Raw genomic sequence first — 19,877 nt, forward strand, 5'->3', positions numbered from 1 at the left:
ATTCCAGGCTTTTTCATTATAATCACACAGTTGAACTACCTTGACATTGCTCATTAAGCCTCACATTATCAAAATTAATTCTAATTAAAAAAAAAGTGTAATCACATTTTTTTTCTTGGTTAATTTATTTAAAATATTTTAGATCCGGACAAAAATTAGCGTCACGCCACTGAACCTTTTCTTACAAAAGGCACGTAATTCAACTCCGATAAAAATACAGTTGTTATATTCTAGATGATGTTTAAGGATTCCTCTCCAATTCAGAAGCAGGTTAGCGCAGTGGGAGCTGGGCCGTGAGATGGTGAATTTTCACACCACGCCTAACTACCGGTTTAAAAGACTGATTTTTCCCCCCGATACCCCCTGGGTTTCGTTTGGTTTGTCACCTCAAGATACCCGCAGGTGGTGTGACCATGAAAATGGCCATGGCCCGGCTCCCCGCATTGAAAGAAGAATGCCGGTAAACGAGCCTATCAACATCAGAATCAAATAGGAAACGGCGCAGCTTTAGCCTACAGGCCAGGAGCGGGTTTTATTGGAGGGCATGAATGAGCGCAGCAATCCTCAAAGCAAACCTTCTTGTGCGCGGATATGTGTTAAAACTGTTCACAGTCATCTCAATTGCAAATGAAAGGCTCCATCCACTTCCTCAGCTGTGGATGGTGTGGAAGTGGATGCATGTAAATTTACAAGTACTTGAAAGTTGTGTAAACTAACAGAGCTATTTACAGCACTCATTCATATGTCAATTTAAAGAAATCCAAAGACCTATACTTATCTCAAAGTGTTTGTACTGAATATTCAGTTTATAAATTGTTATAGTTTGATCAGTTGTATTAAAATATTTTCTTACTAAATTCTAAACTGTTATATAACACATTTTAGTCACTAATTTTAAATGTAAATGTGTGCATTTGAAAGACACTTCCAAATTTGTTGCAATGAACGTATAATTTTATAACTTAAGGCATAACTTTATAATTTCTGGTTTCTTTTGCTTTTAGTTATCATAACGTTCCACTAAAGACACTCAACTAAAAGTAAACTACCAACTCATTTTCACTGTGAATGTTAAATTGCCATTTTCGCCTTGTCACAGAAAGTGTTAAGTGGGTGCTTGTAATGATGGTTCTCACGTTGAAAATAAGACACAAAATTTAACACGTTAGAAGAGTAAGCTGAGTAACTCAAGACTACATTTATTTTACTGCTTACTGCTATTTTACACTTTACACTGTGAAAGAAATCGGTAAAATGATTAGCAGTTGATCACCCAAATGAATTGTTTAAATAACGACATAATGTCGACACTGTGTCCAAAACATAATGCATTTCCAGATACATATTTAGAGAAAATGGTAATGAAAATGTGAAATAAAATTAGAGCTGCAAAATGATTGGTCATGATTAATCGATTCAAAAATGAAAGTTTATGTTTGCATACTATATCTGTGCACTGTGTATATTTATTATGTATATATAAATACACATGTATACATTACGGAAAAATATGTTAGATTTATAAGTAAAATGTTTATATTTATATATAATATAAATTATATAAAAGTGTTTAAATACAAATACATACAAATATTTTTTAAACATATACATATATGTTTATTTATACATACATAAATATACATAGTACAAACACAAAATTGTATGCAAACATAGATTTTATTTTGAATCGATTCATTGCGACTAATAGTTTTGCAGCTCTAAATACATTTTAGTTCATATCAATGTTACTGGTTTGAAATGTGATGTACAGATAATGAAATGTTGATCAGACCATTAGATGTAACATACTCTCCATGTCTAGGAGAAATAAGTGTCAGATTTGAACCATTTTTTAAACTGAATACATTATGGAGCATGATAAGCACCTATTGCAGGATTTGCAACCCAGGTACAAACTCTTTTAAAACTGTGGGTTGCCCTGAAGGTTGCAAACTGAAACAGCTGTCTGTTCCAGTGATTTCACAAATGTCTCATAAGATGAGATTGTTGGTGTTGTATGGTTTGTATACGTGGCCTGGTAGATTGTGCACAGTTTCAGTCAGATATCATCTACTCCACGCAGTCTTTATTTGACATGGCTGATATAAACTCTTTCTTCAGAATCTCGCCATCAAGATTTCGACCTGAAGTAAAAGACAACAAATGGTAAATTATTTATTAAACAACTTTTAAATGTTATAGAATGGTTTTTCAGCATTTTTGTGTATTTGAACCCTTTTCAACAATGACTGTATGATTTTGAGATCCATCTTTTAACACTGAGGACAACTGAGGAACTCATGCAACTATTACAGAACCTGATGCATTAAATTTTTTAAATTTGAAGATCAGGGTAAATTGAACTTATTTTGTCTTCTGGTAAACATGCAAGTATCTTCTGAAGGGCAGTGCTAAATGAAACAAATTATTTAGATATTTAGGCAAAATAAGAACAATTTACACATTCTCATTCTGTTTACACCCCTGGCTCTTAAGGCATTGTTTCCTTTTGGAGCATCAGTGAACATTTGAATCATCTGTAATAGTTGCATATGAGTCCCTCAGTTGTCCTCAGTGTGAAAAGATGGATCTCAAAATCATACAGTCATTGTTGGAAAGGGTTCAAATAAACAAAAATGCTGAAAAACCAAAGAATTTGTGGGACCTGAAGGAATTTTCTGAAGAACAGCGGACAGTTTAACTGTTTAGGACAAACAAGGAACAACTATCAAAACTATCAGTGTATGTAAACTTTCGATCAGGGTCATTTTTCATAAATTCAACTATTATTTTCTCTTGTGAACTGTATGTAAATGTCTTATGTGAAATATCTTATTCAGGTCAGTACTAAATAAAAAATAACATGCATTTTGTATGATCCCTCTTATTTTGATAAAATAATTAACATTTTGCTGATTCTGTAAAGTGTATGTAAAATTTTGACTTCAACTATAGGCATTGTATGTTAATATCTAGAATATCTGATGTTACCTATGAAGACAAGCCGGTTCATTCTCGGCTCGTGATCTGCCCAGAACTCTGGAGTCTCATCCAGCTCATAAAGCTCATGGACCCCCTGCAACATCACCTTCTTCTGTTTCTGCTGGATGGAGAGGATCCCCTGCCACCACACACAACAATCATTTACACTAAGAACAGAAATATAACTTCACAGAAAGTCATAATTTTGTAGAATTATTTGGCATTTCAGTGGCTGACATAATATATACAGTATGGAGTAAGAACATATAGACGATTGTATCCTCACCTTTAACCGGATAACTGTCATTGGCAATCCTGCTTTGTTCTTAAATGTCTTCTCCCATAGAAGATTCTAAAAAGGCATTTTGTAAGGGGGATGTTATGGCTAAATATTTTATTTTTGAAATATTTTATTTACATGCTTCCATATGCTATACTTGTACCTGAACGAATATATTTAACAGGTCTTCTGACAAACTGCCAGGAACTTCAAATGTTATAGTCAGCATACTCTGAAATAAAACAAATATGTAACCGAAACGTTAAAAACTAGTCCAAAACCTGTACAAAAATTTCATGAACCAAAATAATGGGAGCATCTCAAATGTCTCTAAATAGGCTTTCAAAAGTAAGGAAGTCTCATATGCTCACTAGGGCTGCATTTACACTACCAGTCAAAAGTTTTTGAACAGTAAGTTTTTTAATATATTTTTAAGTCTCTTCTGCTCACCAAGCCTGCGTTTATTTGATCCAAAGTACAGCAAGAACAGTAACATCTTGAAATATTTGTAATATTTAAAATAACTTTTCTTTTGAAATTTATTTTAAAATGTAATTTATTCATGTAATTTCAAAATAATAAAAAAATGTTTCTTAAAAAGCCAATCAGCATATTAGAATAATTTCTGTGATCATGTGACACTGAAGACTGGAGTAATGATGCTGAAAATTTAGCTTCGATTGCAATAATAAATTTGAAAATATATTCAAATAGAAAACAGTTACTTTAAATAGTAAAAATATTTAAAAATGTTACTGTTTTTGCTGTACTTGAGATCAAATAAAAGCAGTATTTGAGAGCAGAAGAGACTTCTTTAGAAAACATAACACAAATCCTAGTGTGTTTGTTAAAAAATTCAATAAAAAAACAATATTGTGAAACTAAAAAATTATTGTTTTAAATAATTTAAAATTTATTTTATTCATGTGATTCAAAACTGAACTTTCAGCAGCCATTACTCCAGTTTTCAGCTAATTTATTTACTGGTATTCTTTGATGAATTATATGATTAACAAATCTTTTGCAACATTATAAATGTCTTAAATGTCACTTTTTATCAATTGAATGCATCCTTGCTTAATAAAAGTATTAATTTCTCTTTCTCTCTCAAAAAAGGTTCGAATGTTAGTGTGCATAATCATTTTAAAAGTAAGAATTTGCTGTTCGCTGTGCCATAAAGTATATTTATGCAATAAAATGCGACAAAATCAGCAGCAGGTACTCAGAAGGGATTTTACTCATTTCTGTTTGTAAACAAAACATTTCTAATAATGCCTCTATCTTTAGAAGTGTCAGTACGACACTTGAATGAATTTCCCCTTGATGTTAAACGCTTGTACTACTTTAGCGCCCATTCTGCTGGACTTCTCTGGGGCGTTATGTGGGCCCTTTACAGATATTTAAACCATTGTTTGTCTGTGTTAAAAGTTACACACTTCCTTTTTACCTTTGGAATAACAAGAGAAAACAAGGCTCTCATTTACATGAAAAGAGCAGTGAAGCTCGAGTCTGAAGGGGGAGGGTGGGACAGACTGGGTGGATGCGGGAAAGTGACCCATCTAATGATAAGAGTGCCTATGGAGAGTTTGGTTCAAGGATAGAAGGAAATAGACAACATTTAACTTTTATTGAGCCTCCTGTTTTGAGCAAACCCCGAGAGGAACCTTCTAAAAAGAGAATCTGTATCTCTATTTACCTCAGAAGTGAAAAAATATTCAGCAATTCAGAAATGTCATAAAAGAGTGATCTTCACCTTGTCTAGATGTGGCTGCCTTGTTTGCACCAGCTGCAGCTTTTCAGCTAACCTGCAGAACAAGACATTTAAATGTGAAACAAGCGTAATGATTGATGTCCAAGGCCTTCAATAAACAACATCCTCTTACATACCCAAATGTATTAGACAGATGTACGGTCTTAGCTAAAACCTTTCAAAGGGTTTGACTACACTGACGGCCCCTAATCCCGGTGCTGGTGTGATGCGGAGGAGCTTTTGGGTTTAGTAACAGTAAGATTGAGCTTAATACAGAAAGAAAGAAGAAGAAAGCGTGAGAGCGGGCTCTGACCCCTCGGGGAGGGCAAACGTAGCTCTGTGGATTATTCGTCGAGCTGTGAGTACCACACAGCAGAGCAGAGGGGGGTCATCCCAGACAAGCAGCCCGTGCTCAGGGGGGCAAATGGGTCACAGTCGGGGCTGAAAGGCAGTCTGTGTGGAAGTGCCTCTGTACCTTTACTGCAGACACTGCTATAATCCTCCGCAGCTGGGCTGAGCTATTCACATTTACTCTGTCTCACTGTAATTACTCTGTTTCATTTTTTGTTTTTGTGTAAGTCAGCAACATTAGCATGAGCTAATGGACTGTTTGATCCTCATCGGATATACAAAATCCTTTGGAAAAATACTGGTGAACAGAATTGCTATTATGCGACAGTACAAATCAAGTAGTGTAATTCTTGCAAGTATTCTTCAAAAACACTTACCTCACGCCATCGTTGGTATCAAATGAATGTAAATCTAATACTTGAGAAAGATCAACCCTGTAAGGAAGGAAAATACACTTAATTTGTATTTAATGTTATTAATAGAAGATAAGGCATGTCTTAAAAGGTAGGACCCTAAAAACTGCTGAAGAACACAAAAATTTTCAAAAAAGTTTGGGGTCAGTTAATTTTTTTGAGAGAGACATTAATACTTTTATTCACCAAGGATGCATTAAACGGATCAAAAAGGACTGTAAAGACATTTATAATGTTACAAAAAATGTATATTCCAAATAAATGCTGTTTTTCGGAATGTTCTATCCATCAAAGAATTCTGAAAAACTGATCTCAGTTTCCATAAAAGACAAATGCTTTAATCAGAATATTAGAATGATTTCTGAAGGATCATGTGACACTGAAAACTGGAGTAATGGCTGCTGAAAACTTTTCAAATTCGGCTTTGCATCACAGAAATAAATTACATTTTAAAATATTGTATTAAATTGTAATATTATTTCACAATAGTACTGTAATTTCGATCAAACACATGCAGGCTTGATGAGCCTGCACTGACCCCAAACTTTTAAAAGCTAGTGTACTAATCAGATTACTTTCAAATGTCTTGACAGACATTTGTTTCATAGAGGTTCAGCTTTAGGTAAAAGGCAAATCTGAAAAAGCTTAAAAATATGGTACAATATGCAAATACATTTTAACCTTATATGACAATAAAGTGCATGTTTTGTGGTTTCTGCTTATATTTTCACCTTGATTTTTGTGTCTCCAAAATCTTCACAAGCCCATTTATTGATCTGTGAAGAAGAGGACAGAGCAAATGTACTGTAAACAAACTCGTACACCTATCAAATTATCATTATAACTAGATTTGTATATTTTCTAAAGTAAATATAAAATGAAAAGGTCTGCATAACATGCCAGAGTGTTATGGTTAGTTGCCAAAACATCGCTATGGAATTTCAAGCTGTACCGAATGGTTTTTAATGTGTAAGAACATTGTGGTAATATTTTACTTAAAGCTTTTATGCATTTTTTGCATTGTAAGAGTAGTTTTAATGCATTTATTATGCAATATAATGCACCTTATAATGCATTGTATGATCTTAAGAATAATTATTACCACAGTTAGAATACATTAATAGTAATCTATTCACTGATTCAGAGAATATAATGTATTAATGCTTTAATAACATTTTTAAATGTAACCCTTAACAAATTTTAAAATGAACATTCACTGTTTTAAAACAATTAATTTTATTTTTTATTTATTTAAACAAAATTGTATAGAACTTTAACAAGAAATCCATTGGTTATTGGCCATAACAAAACATATACATATATATATATATATATATGGGCCATTCTACAGAATTAGTTTAAAGTCAGAATTGGAAACGTCTTGAAAAAAATGTCTTTTTCCACAAATTTTGTATGTATGCAAATTTTATAATATCCAAGGTTCACATTTCTAGTTCTCATATTGGTTTTTCAGAAAGTTTTGGAATATTTGTCCTCAAATGTGTCACTGCCGAAACACAGTAATATATAATTTAATAAGAAGGGTTATATTGACCTATTAAGATTTAGCTTACATCTTGCTTGTAAATATATTTGTTTCTATTATATTACAAAGTTTTCAGAGGTAAATCAATAACAATTAACAACAATTAACAATATTTCGAGTGTGATTTATGAGATTTGTTGTATTTTGAATCCAATTTTTCTTTGTAAAAGGCAACAAGTTATTCATACTGATTACAAACTTAAGGATTCATTAGTTTGAACATACATGGAACCAACCACTATCATAACATTAGTTAAAAATTCAGTATATTTTATTTTTCATTCCATGTTTAGTTCGTGACAGCACATTTTCAGTAGTGACAGTAATGTTTTGTTAGTGACCACATCACATTACAGAATTTTAACCCACATACTAAAAAATAATAAAATACTTTTTATTATAAAATAGGATTATGTGTTCCCTTGTCACTAGCTAGCACAGTTCTGAACAGTTATGGAATAACAATAACAACTAAAAAAAGTCTGTTATATTATAGAAAAATGGTGTTCAGTAGTGACATTCTTTAAAGTTTCACCTAGATTATTCAAACTTTTGAACACATTTACCTCAAAATGAAGGGGCCTATCTACTCACCATGTAGCTATGAGAGAGACTGACATATAAATATGTGACCCTGGACCACAAAACCAGTCATAAGGTTAAATTTTACAAAACTGAGATGTATACATCATATGAAAGCTCAATAAATAAGCTTTCTATTAATATATGGTTTGTTAGGATAGGACAATATTTGGCCGAGACACAACTATTTGAAAATCTGGAATCTGAGGGTGCAAAAAATCAAAATACTGAGAAAATCACCTTTAAAGTTGTCCAAATTAGGTTCTTAACTATGCATATTACTAATCAAAAATTACATTTTGATATATTTATAGTAGGAATTTTGCAAAAAATCTTCATGGAACATGATCTTTACTTAATTTCCTAATGATTTTTGGCATAAAAGAAAAATCAATAATTTTGACCCATACAATGTATTTTTGGCTATTGCTACAAATGTACCACAGCGACTTAAGACTGGTTTTGTGGTCCAGGGTCACATATTTCCTGATCATAAATGTAGAGGTGTAGACTCTGTTTTAAACACCGTTTCAGTAATGACATGAAAATGTGCGAACATTTTTTATTTTTTTTTTCATAAAGTTTCATGATCTACAAAGAAAATATAAATTTCTTTTTTCAAACTTCACTTTTAAAAAATGCATTTAAAAATGCAAAAATTATTTTAATATTTTCAAAAGCTTAAATTTAGGGGTTAGGGTTCAGGACAGCCACCTCCCAATTGCAAGTACCCACTAAATGATGATTTTATATATATTTAGCTTACTGATATTTTAAATATTATTGTGGGTTCCAATAGATATGAAAAGGAACTTGGTAAACATCTAAGATTTGAATAATTTCATGCTTTTTAAAAGTGTTTTTTGGTTGTGGGAGAGCAATTTGCACCAATTCTGTAGAATGGCCTATACAGTATATGTGTGGGTGCCCATACTTACATACATAAAGATGTTCTTGTTTTTAAGCAAATGTCAAAATAAATATCCAATTTTATTGTGTACATTGTAATGTTGTGATGCCTGAATTAGTTCTAGGTCCTCAGTAATTTATTTAGACAATTTAACAGTATAAATTTAACATCCACCACTTATTGGTTGAATTTTAATATCAGTCCATCCCTAATAAAAACATATAAGAATATAAAGGTCTATGGTTCTCACCTCACCGTATCTCTGAGCTCCACCAGCTCACTCTCATTCACTAGATCAGTCTTATTGATGATGGTCAGATCAGCAAGAGCTATCTGCCTAAAAACAGAGAGCAGATTTCAGCACCATTCACAACCACCTGATAAATGCTGCTCATCTTTCCTCAATGTGTATGCCACAAAAGCCGACGACACCTCAGAGGGTCGCATATGGATTGTTTGTCATAAAAAGCAAATCGCTTCTATGTGCATCTACAGTTGCTGTACGCAAGTATGTGTGATTACATCGTACAATACATCAAGAGAACAATACAGTACGAGAACAACTCATCTCATTCTCTCTCTCTTTTGTCACTCTCTTTATTGCTCAGTGTTCAATGTCCCACTCTCCCTTTGTAACTAAATGTGTGTGTGTGAGTAAGTGTGTAAACACTCTTTGTTGTGTTTCATCCATCCCCCTGCCTGTTGTCGAGTTGCATGTGGGTGGCATGGTTCGTGCCATACTCAAAAGGCGCCACCATTTTGCGGGGTAGGAAAACGTAAACAGAGAGCAGAAGCGGTTTTTATGACTTCTGACACTTGTGAGCATTCCGACATGCCTCCGAACCCCAACAAAAACACTCAGACCGCAGAAGGTGAGGTGGAAAGAGCTGGGCTGGAATCGGATATGTTTTTTGCACAAACATTAGCTCCAGCTGTCATGTTTAATAGAGATAACAGTCATGAATAGAATTTGAAAAGACCACACAAGAGTGACTTTTGGATGTTTGTAGTACTTATTGATAACGATGAAAATTCTAGCCTCATTTCTTGTTGTTTTAACATCATATTTGTGACCCTGGACCACAAAACCAGTCATGAGGTTAAATTTGACAAAACTGAGATATATATACACCATATGAAAGCACAATAAATAAGCTTTCTATTGATGTATGGTTTGTTAGGATAGGACAATATTTGGCCGAGATACATCTATTTGAAAATCTGGAATCTAAGGGTGCAAAAAATCAAAATACTGAGAAAATCACCTTTAAAGTTGTCCAAATTAAGTTCTTAACAATGCATATTACTAATCAAAAATTACATTTTGATAGGTTTACAGTAGGAATTTTACAAAAAATCTTCATGGAACATGATCTTTACTTAATTTCCTAATGATTTTTGACATAAAAGAAAAATCAATAATTTTGACCCATACAATGTATTTTTGGCTATTGCCTCAAATATACCCCAGCGACTTAAGACTGGTTTTGTGGTCCAGGGTCATATTTATTTAATAATCAATAAAATAAAGTTTTACCTTTCAGCTTCATTGATAAGACCCTCTGGCTTCTCTTCCGTTAGATGCTAAAAGACATAAAGGAAATGACAATGACAATGTAAATACAAAACAATTATTCAAACTAATTAAAACATACAAGGTTTACATTTTATTTTATTTATACAAGTTCAAAAGTTTGGGATCAGTCAGATTTTTTATGTTTCTTAAAGAAGTCTCTTCTGCTCATCGACGTTTCATTTATTTGATTAAAAATACAGAAAAAAGTAATATTATGAAATATTATTGGAATTTAAAATAAGTTTTATATTTTAATATACTTTTTAAATATAATTCGTTTCTACGATGCAAAGCTAAATTTTTAATCAGCCATTACTCCAGTCTTCAGAGTCACATGATTTGTCAAAAATCATTCTAATATGCCAAATTATTATCAATGCTGAAAACCAAATGTAAAAATTTTTAACCAGACTTAAAGAAAAAATTTGATGACTAACTTTTAAGACTAGTCTAAAACTTTTAAGCAACCGGCCCCTGATTTGTGGCCAAATATTAGATGATTTTTGGCATTTTTGGGTCACTTTGTGACTTTGGGGTTATTTAGGTTTTTTAAAAATGTCTTTTTTTTAAAAGAAATGTTTTTTTCTCATCAAGGCTGCATTTATTAGATTAAAAATACAGTCAAAATAGCAATATTGTGAAATATTATTACGATTTAAAAAAAATATCTATTTTCTATTTGAATTCTTTTAAAATGTATATAGAATTTTTGGAAATATATATAATATTTTATTTTATATCTAATATTTATGTATGATATTTTATTATATGTATAAATGTGTGGGGTTAGTGTAACATTAAAAAAAGATCAAATACATTTGAAAAATACTTTATTATTAAAGAAGCATTCATTAAATTCATGCTCAAAAGTGATACTTATTTCAGGATTCTTTAATGAGTAAAAAGTAAAGAAAATGAACAGCATTTGTTCAAAATATAAATATATTTCTAACAATATCAGTCTTTGCTATCATCTTTTTTCAATTTAACACATCCTTGCTGAATAAAAGTAATAAGTATTAAACTTTCTTTCAAACTTTGAACGGTAGTGTATATTGTTACAAAAGATTTCTATTTTAAATAAATGCTGTTCTTTTGATCATTTTTTCCCATCAAACTGATAAATATTCATCATTGATAATAAATCAGCATATTAGAATGATTTCTAAAAGATCATTTGACACCAAAGACTGAAATAATGATGCTAAAAATGACAGTTTACATCACAGAATTAAATCATATTTTAAAGTATAATTAAATAGAAAAATACTATTTTAAATTGAAATAATATTTCACAACATTACTGTTTTTTCTGTATTTTTAATTAAATAAACAGCCTTGATGAGCAGAAAAGACTTCTTAAAATAATATTTTAAATGTTTTTATTTCTATTTAAATAAAAAAATAATAACTTAAAGTAGTATGGCATTTTAATATCATAAATATATTGGTTATCACCTTAAGAAAACATGATCCAAAATAGATTTTAGTGTTTTATTTTTCACTTAAGAGAAACCAACTTTTAATACAAAAATGTATCGTTATTGACATTGTAAAAAAACAAAAATCAGTGCATCACTATTATATTTATCATCTTAAACAGAAAAGTACAAACACAAATGTTTGGTTATGTCTTCAAATAAAGCACTAAAGCTCATGCCCAAGACCTCTATAACCTTAATAAAATTGCATTGAGTGGTTCATTGCTTTTACAATGTAAAATATATGCCATTACAATTTGCCAATGTGCAATAAATGTATAACTTGATGTATAATATTTATCAGAGCAAATAATTCTTCAGAGAAAAATAGGTAAAATCATTTATTAGACTAAGAGTAAACTGTTTACGGTTGCAAATCAAAATAACAAGCCAAAGCATATAGAATTCAAGTGATATTCAGTCACAGGAGTGCGCTATTTTATGGCTCATTCAACCAAAATTTAGATTTGAACTTTATCATTTATAAGACCTAACTGAACGATAAGAACATTTCACGTCTCATTACATTCTGTATACTTCTACATTTCTATTCTGTCCAGCTTCCTTCCTGAAAACACATCTTTAACATCAGTGCAGATAAGCAAACTGACAACTTGATGCAAACTCGCTAAAAGAAATCCAATTTCCAAGATATTACAACTTCTGAACAGTTTGCTTATTGAAAACAATCCAATTTATTTTCTTGTGTGTGTTGCCAGTCATATCTCTGCTGACTGGGAAGGGGCATGTCTCATTGTCTGTGTTCAATATGTAATAACACTGAGCTCCGGGAGTGATACAAGCCTCGTCATCTGTCTGCACAAATTTCAAAGTGACTGGCAGAGATCAAGGTGCACCTGATGGGCATGTCTCTGCAAGTCAAATCCCTCACCTGAACCCCCAAGTATCTCTCATATGGATGAATATATAAGGTGACAATGAAAGAGCAGGACAAAGGGTGACAGGCCCATTAGAGTGATTTGCCTTGATATCCATTATTTCTTCAGTTTCTATCAAGCTCCCCTCCCCTGTCTTCACCTCAACAGGCGCTCTCAGAACCCCAGAGGGCCGCAGTGCCGAGAGGTGCCACCTCTGCAATAAAAAGACTGACTTGCCAAGACTGACACCACTAAATTGCAGCCTATTATGCAGGTGTCAGTACCACTGTCCTGCTCTCAGCCTGAAGTGTGAAGAGGAACAGCAAGGGGGGAGATATTTGAGATATTTCAGTGGGACACGATACTTAAAGACTAATACAAAATAAAATAATTTTCTGTAAAGACTAAGTAAATGTCATATCTTCAAGTAAAATGGACCCAACTTTGTGTTTGTTTAGCGTTTTTTCTATGTAAAGCATTATATATACTACCAGTCAAACGTTTTTGAACAGTAAGATTTTTATATGTTTTTTAAAGAAGTCTCTTCTGCTCACCAAGCCTGCATTTATTCGATCCAAAGTACAGTAAAAACATATAAAAAAAATATTTTTACTATTTAAAATAACTGTTTTGTATTTGAATATATTTTAAAATGTAATTTATTCCTGTGATTTCAAAGCTAAATTTTTAACATCATTACCCCAGTCACATGATCCTTCAGAAATCATTCTAATATTCTGATTCGGTGCTCAAAAAGCATTTATTATTATGATGATGATGTTGAAAACAGCTGAGTGGAATTTTTTCAGGTTTCTTTGATGAATAGAAAATGAAGACTGGAGTGGAATGATGCTGAAAATTTAGCTTTGACCCTAAGAAAACTTTTGAGTGGTAGTGTATAAGAGTCTGCTTCTTGAATCGATAGAAAGACAAATTATTTAATAACTCAGCAATTTAAAATACAAAATGAGTTTCAAGTATTAAAACATTTTAATAATTTTTTTTTTCAAATATATTTTTCTATTAACTGTTTTATAATTTATTATTTTATCAAACAAATATCTTTGATGAGTTTATTTTGATATTAATATTACTGAACTATATATTTTTCATATTTATTTTATATTCATATTCAATAATCTTACTATTAATGTTGTAGAATTAAATTTTTTTGGGATTTTTTTTTAAATAGATCACTTTTATATTTATTTAAATATAATTTATTACAACGTTTTATATTTACCAAATTATACATTATTATTTACCTTTTTTTTGCATCAATTAAATTCCTGTACTAAAAAAAATGTATAAATAAATAATAGGGGTGTAATGGTTCACAAAATTCACGGTTCGGTTCGATGTGACACAGTGGTGTTTGGTAGATTTCCGATACAGCAAAAAGAAAGAAATGCCAGAGAAATTTCCTTGATTTTACTGACTTTTTTATTTTTATTAAAACTAACATAATAAAGTATAATCTTAAAAATATATTAGACTTTGAAAGGCCTTTTGACTTTTGGCGTTTATCTAAGATGATTTTGGAAGCTTTTTTAATATTTGTTTCTTATTTATTTGGTTCCACCATGTTGATTTTCAGTGTTTTATATTTAAACTTTGTGTAAGTTATTTGTTATTTCATGTTAGGCTTATAGCATGATGTATTTGTACTCATTTTGTTAATAAATTACACGTTCTATGTTTAATACACTTAAAGGGGCTATATGTAACTTTTTCCCAAAAATAAACGTAACAATAGCCTTTTTATTTGACCATTTATGATTCAAACATCTCCTGATGAGCATACCGACACCTTGTCAGCTCACAGTGGGTGCACCTATAAGCCTGTATCCTATTTTTCCTATTTTCTGTCGGGTCGGATTTTTCGCGCGCTGTCTGCGGATGTGACGTCAAGCGCGTTCATGTTAAACGTTTCAGATCACTCTGCCACCACCGCTAGTCAGCAATTAGCCTACAATATATGTATTTGACTGTTCTTACCTCTGTAAACATAATGTTGACATCTTTGCAGCGGATGACTTGTGAAGTGTGCACGTATGAGCGCTGCGAGAGCGAGTAGAAAGGAAGAGCAGTTCCGTTTTTGGCCAGAGGTGTCAGTCGCGAGTTTAAATTTCAGAAAGTTACATATAACCCATTTAAACATTTAAATGTTTAATTGAGTTTGTCGTACTGTTTTGTTGTGAATTCAATTAACTGACGCCGAAATGTCGCAAATTCGAAAATTAAAAAGTAAAGTTGCGCACAAGCATTTAAAAGCTATTTGAAAGTGAATAAAAGTGAGGAAAAATCTAACGAACTACCTCACTGTCACAACCCTACTCGAGTACATTATATTTCACACACTTTAAGCTCTTTTATTTTCCAAAAGTAATAGGATTAGTCCAACGAATTGTTTGGTTTGTAATGCGTAACGAACTGAAAGCCTCGTACCGAACGGTTTAATACGTATCGTTACACCCCTATTAAACAAATAAATACATACATACATAGTCTGTGTTTGACAGAATGGAGCAGCAACTTACCTGCATCCCATATTTAGCATCTATAACTGTGACAATACCTATGTAGGAAATGAGGACACTGTATTATATTGATGAAAACCATCAAAACATCATCTGAGGCAGTATTTATTAGTTTAGGTTCTTACCGTCCAGATAGACATCACTTCCTAATTCTGCATCAACCCAAAACATGGAAGCAACAGCTCCTGGTTTGGAAAAAACATAAATAAATTGTACAATATCACACTCACACATGAAATCGACACAATTATAATTATTTATCTATTTACTGTAAATGTACAAATTGGAAAACACTTAATTCAATTACAACTGGAATAAAAATACTATTTTTAATTTAAAAAAAGATGTATAATGGTAGGTTTGGCAAAATATTAATTTGCTTATATTTATTATGTTTTGCAGTGTTTATCAAGTTACTGTACACCTTTTTGCCTTAAAGCAGCTTAAATTTGTGGGTGTAGGTATGCGTTTTAAAATGCATAACTAAATTTTATGGGTGGCTTAAAATTTTTCAGCTACAAGGTACATTTTGTTTGTTTCCATGCTTTCCAACTTTTCTTGTAAAAGTTATTTCACAGTTCCGTGTTACAATTTGAGGCCATCTTGTTCACATAATGGAATTTTGTCAAACTGTCAGGGTAGAATAAGAAAGCACGATAAATATTTGATAGAAGTGTAATGAAGGCAATGTTCCTGAAAGACATCAAATACATAACCCATTCAGCCCACAAGCATCTTTTAAAGAATGGGAGGGGCTTATCCCCCTGAGGCCCCCAGGAGTGACAGGCCTGTCTCAGCCAATGACAGTGAAGAGGGGCTGGTGTCTGAACTCTGAGGGCCCTGCACGGCACTGGCCCTTGACACCTGTCACTCATGTACACAGACTGGCTGCAGAGATGCTGCTGACCCTTCCTGCCTTTCCATTGATCTTTGTTTCACTCTCAATTGCTTTACAGTGCTTTTTGCTATGTAGGAGAAAAATGTTTCTTCACAAAGATGCCTAAATTGTCTTGCAATGTAAAGAAAACTTTTAATATGAAATTGCATAAATGGAATAGTTTTAGAAAAGATTTACTCACACTTAGGTCATGGAAGATGTAGATCATGAGTTTGTTTCTTCATCAGAACAGATTTGGAGAAGTTTAGAATCACATGACTTGTCTTGTAAATCAAAACTTTTAACTTTTAACCATTGCTTCTGGCTAATTTTGGCTAAAATACTGACATATTTGTTTAGTACTGGTTTGGAACTGCTTAGTCTTTGCATATTCCTCTCCTGATTCAGATAAGAAAATGTTTCACTGGACAAAGTAATATTATGGGTAGAGGTCTCTTATAAACACACAGCTTTTGTGTGGATTATTGTGATGTTGTTCTCAGCTGTTTGGACTCTCATTCTCTTCATGTAATGCTACATTTCTCCAAGTTTATTATGATGAAAAATCAAACTTTTCAACATCTCGGATAACCCGAGGTTGAGTAAATCTTACCTAACCTATTTACAATTCAATTTAATCTAAGCCATGAAACATAACCCAATTTAAGAATCTGCCTAAACGTTGATGTACATATTTTTAAAATCTCTATTATACACATGGTTACGGGTCACAAAATCTGATCAAGATGGGCAATGAATGCATTAACTACAGAGGTGGGTAGTAACGAATTACATTTACTTCGTTACATTTAACGTTACTTGAGTACATTTTTTCTAGTACTTTTAGAGTATATTTAAAGATAGGTACTTTTACTCTTACTCAAGTACATTTATAGTGAAAAAAATGTAGCTAATTTTACTCCGCTACATTTGATGGCGTTCCTCTGTTACTGTCCTCAGAAACGTGTCCTTGGAATTTTCATTTCATGTCTGATAAAACTGCGTTAATGTTGCTTTGTATACAGCTGTTACTATGGAAACCGTAATATTTCAGCAATCCTAAAGCGCCCCCTCGTGACAGAGAATGAATTTTTAATTTCCAATACATTTTTTTTCCAGCTGTTTGGAGAAGCCCATGTCTGCAGCCTGCAGATCGAGGCGGGGCTGAATCTGGGGCGGGGCTGCACGTGTCGCCCCGCCCACATGCCTTCTCATTGGTTGTAGGTAAATGAATAATGTCGAGATAACGTAACTCCCACAACTCATCTCATTGGTGGCAAAGTAATGACGTTGAAAACATTATGGAGTTAAGGGAAATGAAATAGCAGACAAAATAGCAAAGGAAGTTACTAAAAATAATCAAATTGATTTTACAGTTATTATTAGAGGAACAAAAATTATTATTAAAAATAAATTAAAGAAACAATGGCAACAACAATGGGAAGAAAATAGGAAAGAACGATGGTTTCATAAGATTCAAAGGAGAGTGGGAGAAATAAGGTGTTCAGGGAGGAATAGGCGAGAAGAGACAATAATATCAAGGCTTCGGTTTGGACACACGGGATTAAATGGAACATTACTGAAAATATGTAAACATGGCACAGGGAAATGTGAATATTGCGGGCATGAAGAAACAGTGGAACACGTCATATTAGAGTGCAGGAAATATGAAACTGAAAGAAGACAATTGACCTTGGAGCGTAATATGGAATGACCCATATAACCAAAAGATGGCAGCAGAGGATTATTTATTATGCAGCTGCCTTTTAAACTCCCTATATTTTTCAAGACGTCTTGCTTTTCGATTTATTTTAAAATTACTAGTATAATAAATTGTAGTACTTTTACCGTCCTTAAGTATATAGTATAGCAAGTGCAGAAAATCATTAAGCTCACACACAAACAGCCTATAAGGGTGAATTATTTAAATACTAATATATAGTTCACTACAAATGCATTAAATAATTATGGTATAATAATTAAATCACTCAATATGAATCGATAGGAATATTAAATATTTTATAAAATGTAATAACATCTTTTAAGTTTTATCTTGAACTCTAAAATCTATTGATCTATATATTAACCATACTTGTTCCCGCTGTAGTTTGGTTACTCTAAATTTAGTCTGAATCATTTAAGCTCTTTTTTGCCATCAGCTTGTCAGATGTTTGGTCCAGTTATTACTGTCAATCATAGCAATGAATCGCGCACATTTAGCCGAATTACTCTATTTTTTTAAACTGGCATTTGTCATTCTTGAAACGGTATACATGGACGTTTGTTCCTCTTAGACAAACAACACTTTTCTTCGATTGTGAGTGGATTATGTACAGAAAACGAACAAAGTACGCTCATATTACGGCACAGTACAGTTGACCAGAAATGCCTTAGCTGGCTTGTCTAAACAAGGAAGTAATCCGTGCATATGGTCAATTAATAGCGAAATCAGAAGAAACGAAAATATGTTTCAATTTAGTAGATATACTTCGGGAAGGGTCAACAGATTGTTATAGGGTGTTATTTCAATTTCTTAGAGAAATTAATGTATTTGAGCACAGAGGACCCAGACTGCTGTTTCGCGTGTCACTATTAGATCGGGAGGGAGAATCAGAAATAACTGTGAACATTATTATCTTAAATAAATAACAGTGAAATTCATTTATGTGTCGTCACAATTCATTCATGTGTCATAAATGTTTGTATTTATAAACAACTCTGATGTTTAACAACACTTTTCTATTTATTAATTTAATAACATAAGGATAGTGGACACTCTTGCTGAGAATTTTCCACATTTATGTATCTTATTAACAATTAAGACAATAATAAAAAAAAGCTAACATTGCATAACATGCTTGTAAATGTATGTAACCTTGGACCACAAACCAGTCATAAGCGTACGTTTTAATTGAGATTTATACACATCTGAAAGCTGAATAAATAAGCAAAGGATTCAGCGTTTATATAAAACGTATAATTCATAAGTATAGTTTCCAACTGCATTTCCTGTTTATCGTGGCAGCGACGTCAATCCATTTCACTAACCAATGAGATGAGTTGTGGGAGGGATGTTGCGTCGACGTCATTAATTTACCTACTACCAATGAGAAGGCATGTGGGCGGGGCGACACGTGCAGCCCCACCCCAGATTCAGCCCCGCCTCGATCTGCAGGCTGCAGACAGGTGCACTTGGCTGTTTATGGTCAAATGATTGCAATTATCGGCCCATGTCTTTATGCAGCAAACACAGAGTTGTAAATGTAAAAAGTTAAGGTGCCTTCTAAAAATCTAAACAAGTACAGTAATATTTATGTTTTAAATAAATATAATAAATTATATACTCAATTTATCCCTTTTATGTTATAAAGGATGAAATGCCAGTGTAACATATTTTGTTTTTGTGTGAAACTGTATCTGAATTTTAAACCATGCCATTTTATGGCTTAATATTCTACTTTACATTGTCCAATCCCATTACTGTTTATTTTACTTTTGCAGATCTTAAAAAGGGTTATGAACTGCTCTAAATTAATATTTAAAAATTCTGCAGATACACTAAATGAAATAAATAGAATGAAATAAAATTACTTCCTTGATATTTGTTTATATTTGTGTATTAAAAACATTTTTGATTAGACTCCTATCTGATTTTTTATATTAAAAAAAAAAGGTCTTTTTTTATTTGGTCTAGTTAAATTAATTTTCGGG

The 19,877-nt window shown here is 32.4% G+C and overlaps 1 protein-coding gene across 1 annotated transcript in view; it reads right to left on the bottom strand.

The window, feature by feature from the left end:
• Positions 1-1,165: 1,165 nt before the first annotated feature.
• cbwd (COBW domain containing) overlaps positions 1,166-19,877 on the bottom strand; it is a 22,330-nt gene continuing 3,618 nt past the window's right edge. The window contains exons 6-16 of the mRNA XM_073819530.1: positions 15,415-15,474; positions 15,290-15,327; positions 10,352-10,398; positions 9,065-9,151; positions 6,508-6,552; positions 5,741-5,797; positions 5,016-5,067; positions 3,426-3,494; positions 3,269-3,334; positions 2,992-3,121; positions 1,166-2,144 (exon numbers count right to left, since the gene is read on the bottom strand). Coding sequence (XP_073675631.1) covers positions 2,071-2,144; positions 2,992-3,121; positions 3,269-3,334; positions 3,426-3,494; positions 5,016-5,067; positions 5,741-5,797; positions 6,508-6,552; positions 9,065-9,151; positions 10,352-10,398; positions 15,290-15,327; positions 15,415-15,474 — 725 coding nt within the window. The 3' untranslated portion in view covers positions 1,166-2,070. The remainder of the gene's footprint in view (positions 2,145-2,991; positions 3,122-3,268; positions 3,335-3,425; positions 3,495-5,015; positions 5,068-5,740; positions 5,798-6,507; positions 6,553-9,064; positions 9,152-10,351; positions 10,399-15,289; positions 15,328-15,414; positions 15,475-19,877) is intronic.

This window comes from Garra rufa, chromosome 15, assembly GCF_049309525.1.
Source record: "Garra rufa chromosome 15, GarRuf1.0, whole genome shotgun sequence".
NCBI classification, from domain to species: Eukaryota; Metazoa; Chordata; class Actinopteri; order Cypriniformes; family Cyprinidae; genus Garra; species Garra rufa.